Consider the following 5,856-nt stretch of genomic DNA (forward strand, 5'->3'; position numbering starts at 1 on the left):
TGAGAATATAAGCTGAGCAAGTTATAACTCATATATTCAAGAATTTTAGAATCTACTACAGTTGAAAAACAAATTTCACAAGTGAAAAACCACAAACATAATAACTGCCATAAAATGATGGTGTTAGGAAAGGTTAGCTCATAAAATAGGAGAACCTCTAGGAGATGTTTCCTCAAGGATGTAATTTTGAGGTGAGGTTTGAAGAATAAGAGTATAAAAATGGTGGAAATGCTTTAGGCAGAGAAAACAATATGGACAAAAGTCTTCTGGCAAGAAACTATGACACATTCAAAGGAATAAAAAAACTGCCTGACTGGCACCGACAGGAAGAACATGATGGATGTTGTGATAAACTTTCAATATTCTTTTTTAGTTCCGTTTCTCTGTTGTCTGTTGCATCTGCCTTTTGTGGCTTTTCTTTTCCTTCTTCTTTTATAAATATTTATTTATTTGCTATTTTCATCTGTTTTGTTCTTTTTGTTTTCTCCAAAACATGGTAATACAATCCATCACCAGATAATAAGCAAATCTGTTAGACTTCCAAGAACTCTAACAGTAAGTAAAAAATATATATGAAGTAAAGCACCCTTTTACCTATTTTCTTTTGTTTTGTTTTAAATAGCTGAATATTTTAACTGGAATAATTTAAGTTATTACAATCCTTATTCGAAAATCACAATGATTCTGAAAATGTCACAAGAATCTATTTTGCAGTAATTTTCATAGTCCATAATTCATGTCTATTCATTTAGTAAAGATTAAATGGGTTCAGATCCAAAAATAGCTAGATAATCATGTTTTGAGAGAGACAGTTAATAAATAAATAACTGCCAAATAGAAAACATTTCAAAACCAACTAGTGGAAAATGTCAGAACTAGATACATAAATACATTTAGTTGTCCTTCAGAGTATAGAATTGTCTAGGAGAAGTTGGATGGCTCTAAAGCATCCAAACAACAAAATGTTGTAGGAAATATAAGTACTAGGAGTACACACTTGTTGCAGCTGAAATGTGAAGCATCTCTATAGGTTTCTCATCAGAGACTGCAGAGTAGCCATGAATGAAGAAATTAAGTAGGATATCTGCTTCTTTTTTTTTTTTTTTTTTTTTTTTTTTTAGGAGGCTTGTTTTACTTAGAGTGGAAAATTATGCCAGGGACAAAGTCAATACAAAGGAACAAACAACAAAAAGTAGCAGGAGAGAGACCCAGTTAAGTGCAGCTCCGCGAATCCAGCAGTTCTTTTCAGTCATGGTTAACATGCGGCCCAGCATGGGCGTCCATCTGTCCAGTCTGTCCGTCTGTCCTAGATGCATCTGGCACCTGCTCTAACACGGAAAACCTGCAGATGTCATCAAGTAGCTCCATCTGAACGTTAACAGGACAGACAAAAGGAAATCATTCCATAGGCTGAAAACAAACAACAAAAACAAAACTACATTGTTTCTTTTCCCCAAATGAAATCAACACGAAAGGTCCTGTGTGATTCCAAAATTTCCAGAGTAGAAATGGAGCGATCGGACATGTCAAAGACCCCGTTATTTTGTAAAGAAAGTACACCTCAAAATATTCTAATTCCACATGTGAACAACAAAATACTGTCTCATCTACCAGTGCCAGCCCCAAGGGTCCTGGGGAGGGCGGTGGGGACAGTCCCCGCCCTGTCCCAGCAGCTCCGCTCCGGAGTGACAAGCTGAGCTCGGGGTGGGGAGACACTGCCGGAACCAGGTTTTGTTGCATGTGGTTTTGTTCAGGTGTGACTTCTGTCTTTTAGGAGTTTTAAGGCCACCTGGGTTTTGTGTTTTCAGTGCTGAGGTGAAGTCCAACCGCAGGGCCCTCTACCCACCGAGATAACGCGCTCCGAGCATCGGTGAGTGGCAGTGTCTCCTTTTGGCACCACAGAGTTGATACTAAAGTAAGAAAAGCTGTCCCAGTCGCTAGTTTTGGACACCTTTCTCCCTGCCAGCTGCCGGCGGCGTGTCCACACTCAGGGCGATGACGATGCTCTCGCCGTCTTCCGTCTTGACCCGCTTCAGCTCCGGCTGCTCCGTCTGGTCGCCATTCTGGTGCTTTGTGGGCAGGGAGGCCGACGCCGAGGCATGTGTTGCCAACATGTGCAGAGGACTCGCCACTGCATTGTTCACCTGGCCATGGACGGCGGCAGGGATTGGCACCACGTGAGTCCCATTTTGCGTTACAGTTTTTATTGGTAGCTGGTGCTGACCCAGAGGTGCCTGCTGCACTATGGTAACCGTCTGGACTGGGGTGGTCTGTGGCGTCTGAATGATCCGGCTAGCAGCGCCCAGTGTGGCATGGCTAATCGCGGGAACAGGTTCCACTTTCACTTTTACTTCTTTGTGATCTCCATTCTCTTGCGGCTCTGCCTTAGGAGGGGCCAGCACGGCCGCCTGAGTGACCACGGCCTGGCCGGCGACAGTGTATGTGCTCGCCGGGGCCAGGCCGGCCACGCTGGTGACGGACACCGCAGGGATCTGGTGGACGACATGCACCGTCTGCACGACAGGCTGCTGGGAGGTCGAGGTGGTCACGGGAGCAGCGACTGTGTAGGTGACGGGCTTGATCGGCGGCGGCGGCAGCTGCCGCTGCACGGCAATTAAAACAGGCTGACTAGACAGAGGCGAGCCTGGTGCACTCTGGGCAAACCGTGCCTCCTGGATGACGGCCAGTTTGGGCTGTGAGGCGCTGGGCTCAGGTTCCAGGGGAGCTGGTGAACCTTCCCTCGACAGGCTCTCGGGAGTCTGGGCACCACTGGAGTGAGCAGAGAGCACTCCAGCGTGATTGGGAGAGGCTGGGGCACTTCTAGAGGAGAGCAGTCCCAGAGGGGTTCTAAAGCAAGGCACGCCCCTAGGCCGTCTTTTCCTAAAAGCCTGCTCTATTAATTTGCTTTCAGAGGCAGGATCTATCCTCCAGAATGAGCCTTTGCCTGGTTCTTCCTGGGAACGTGGTACTTTGATGAAATAACGATTCAGGGAGAGATTGTGGCGAATTGAATTCTGCCAGCCCTTGTCCGCTGTCCTGTAGTATGGATAATTTTTAGTGATGTGAGTATAAATTCCATTTGAGTAAGCTGCTTATCAGGAGCCATCGTAATTGCTTGTACGATTAATTGTGCATAGGAATAAGGAGGCTTTGAATCATCCTTTGGGCTGTCTCCAGCAGAAGCTTCCTTTTCATTTTCTGGCTGTGAGTTGTCGGCCATTAAATTGAGGTCAGCTGGTATCACACGGCCCATTTTGTACCCCGAAGACCCTGCTCCCCGGGGGCTGGATGGGAAGGAGTTTGCAGCACTGATGGTTCCTGTGCGGGAGGGAAGGGGACTGATGAGGTGGGCCCTGGTGTCTGGAATGTTGATGGTCAGGGGCGAGATGTGGGCCTGCACAGGTTTCACCGGGGATTCGGGGGCCTCCTGCTTCTCTCTCTTCTCACTGGACAGGGCAGTGAACGTGATCTTGATGTTTGTGCTCGGGAACCTGAACGTGCACACGCGCGGCAGCTGCAGCGGCGGCGCCCCGCGCCTCTGGAACACGCCGTCCACGAACACGCCGTTCTTGCCCAAGCAGCGGAGGTAGAAGTCGCCGCCGGCGTCGGGCCCGGGCTGCGCGGACGGCTCCGGGGCCGCCCCGCCATGGCCGCCGCCGCCCGGGGGCGTGAAGATCTCGAGGTGGCGCCGCGAGATGAAGCTCGAGGGGCCCATGCTCACGTCCACCGAGCCCTGCGACGAGTTGCGCCCGATGGTCACCGAGCGCTTCTTCATCAGGTACTCGAACTCGCGGCCCTCGAGGCGCGCCACAGCCCAGCTGCCCGGCGGGGACCCGCCGCCCGCGCCCCCGCCGCCCGCGGGAGGCCCGCCCGCGCCCGAGAGCGCCGCGGCCGCCGCCATGGGCCTGCGAGGGCCTGGGCCGCCTTCCGCCGCCGCCGCCGCCGCCGCCGCCGCCACGGAGCTGAGGGCCACGCGAGGCCGCCGGCCGGCGAGCGACCAGGATATCTGCTTCTTAATTTTCCCAGACCTAGTTGTATAAGCAACAACTCTGGATGGGGGATGTTGCAGAATGGAGAAATAAGGTTGGACAAGAAGCAGCCATGTAGCCACTGAACAACATCAGTTGAAACTAGATAAATAAAAATCCACTCAGAAGAACTGCGAGAGCAATAAAAACTTCTGCATATACAAAAAGAGGACACCAAAACTTGAGGGCAGAAATTTCACTCTGAGGAGAGGACTGGGTAGATGTGGTGAGGAAGTATCCCCACAGAGTACAACCTAAATGAAAACCTTCAGATGATTCACATCATTCTCCACAACTTTCCCCCACAAATTCTTGACCTAAAAATGCTAATTTTAAAAGTTGTCAGTGATAGGAACACAGTACTGCTTTATTTTGAAACCTCCCATTCAAAATGCTGATGTTCCTTCTTTAGTGCACAAGACAACACAGTGAACAACAATAAACACAGGTGTACAACAACAAAACAGTCCTTTCTCAGAAAAATGAACAAAGAAAGAATGAAAGCACTCAAACTTGAACCTACTATATACTAAGAGGAAATCCTCAAATTCTAATAACAGAATGAAGAGAACTTTGGAGACATCAAGAAGCAACAGAAAAAGTAACAGGGTACAATGGAGAAAGACAGTGAGGCACTGAATAGCAGATATCCAAAATCAGAAGCAGAATGGAGCTTTCACCTTCTGTGGCATTTGCACAGGATGTAAGCACATGTGAAGGTGTTGAGAGAAAGTGTAGAAATAATCCAGGGCCACAGAGGTAGTAGACCTCATAAAGTATGAGGAATAAATACCTAAAAAAGAAAGATATAGCTCATGAGGCAGGAGCTAGAAATTTTGGTGACAGCAGCCAGTGAAGAGAGCACTGGAAACTCCTTAGAACATAACTGAGTTCATAAATTCAAAAGCAGCTTGGCTACCTACAGGCACCATTTTTAAAGAGGATCATTGCCCTCACAAAGTTCTAGGAAGGGAATATGGGACAAATTTCTTGCATTCTCCCCTTATGCAAAAAGCTGGTATACGAGAATTGAACTTAGAAGCAGATAGAACTAAGGACATTAAGTAAGAAATTCCAAACTCAGTTTATTAAAAAAATAAATATTTACAGAGATAAAGACAAAATACTAAGGATCACAGGAGATTACAGACCTAGTAAATAGCAAAGTAGGGGACATGAAGGACAGAAATAAGAAAATAGCAAACTAAAAGAGCAATCAACATTAAAAACTACTGGTAAGAAATTAATAGATGAGCCAGGAAAAGATAGCCAAATATGCATACTTGGCGTTCCCAAAGAAAACTATCAAAACAACTGAAGAGAACTAGTATCTAGTAATGCAATTCAATAAACATTTCCTGAAATAATAGGTTGAAATCTGATTTTGAAAGGGCAAACTTTGTGTCAGAGAAAATTAACCAAGAATGTTGAACACCAAGACAAGTCTTACAGAAATATGTGGATCTTAAAGATTTTTGGTTATTAGACCAAAAGATCACCTCATTCATATATTTTAGGAAAAAAAGGAATCTGGCTAATATCAAATTTCTGTACATCAACATTAAAAATATACTAAGACAAGTGTGTACACACTTGGGATGCAGATAAGAATACTTGCAATTGGGACAGTAGCTAAAGGATTAGAAAAATGCTCTAATTAAACAAGTGTTAAAATTAAGAAAGTGGTCACAATTTAATAGGAAAATAGATGCAGCTAAAGAGAGAATTAATGAACAAGCAAAGAAGTCACAAATAAGTATACTGACTAAAGCACAGAGTGAAAAATGAGAACTACAGAAAAAGGTGTAAGAAATACACAGGATATGGT

General features: G+C 45.9%; 1 protein-coding gene across 1 annotated transcript; it reads right to left on the reverse strand.

The window, feature by feature from the left end:
- Positions 1–1,119: 1,119 nt before the first annotated feature.
- On the reverse strand, positions 1,120–3,901 carry LOC112806599 (forkhead box protein K2-like). Its single transcript, XM_073881516.1, is given in 3 exon segments — positions 1,120–1,368; positions 1,847–3,082; positions 3,085–3,901. Coding segments are annotated over 2 exon segments (1,962 nt in total). The 3' UTR covers positions 1,120–1,368; positions 1,847–1,937.
- Positions 3,902–5,856: the final 1,955 nt, after the last annotated feature.

Source organism: Callorhinus ursinus, unplaced genomic scaffold (genome assembly GCF_003265705.2).
Source record: "Callorhinus ursinus isolate GAN/ISIS: 27379988/994484 unplaced genomic scaffold, GSC_fseal_2.0 scaffold2, whole genome shotgun sequence".
Taxonomy (NCBI): Eukaryota; Metazoa; Chordata; class Mammalia; order Carnivora; family Otariidae; genus Callorhinus; species Callorhinus ursinus.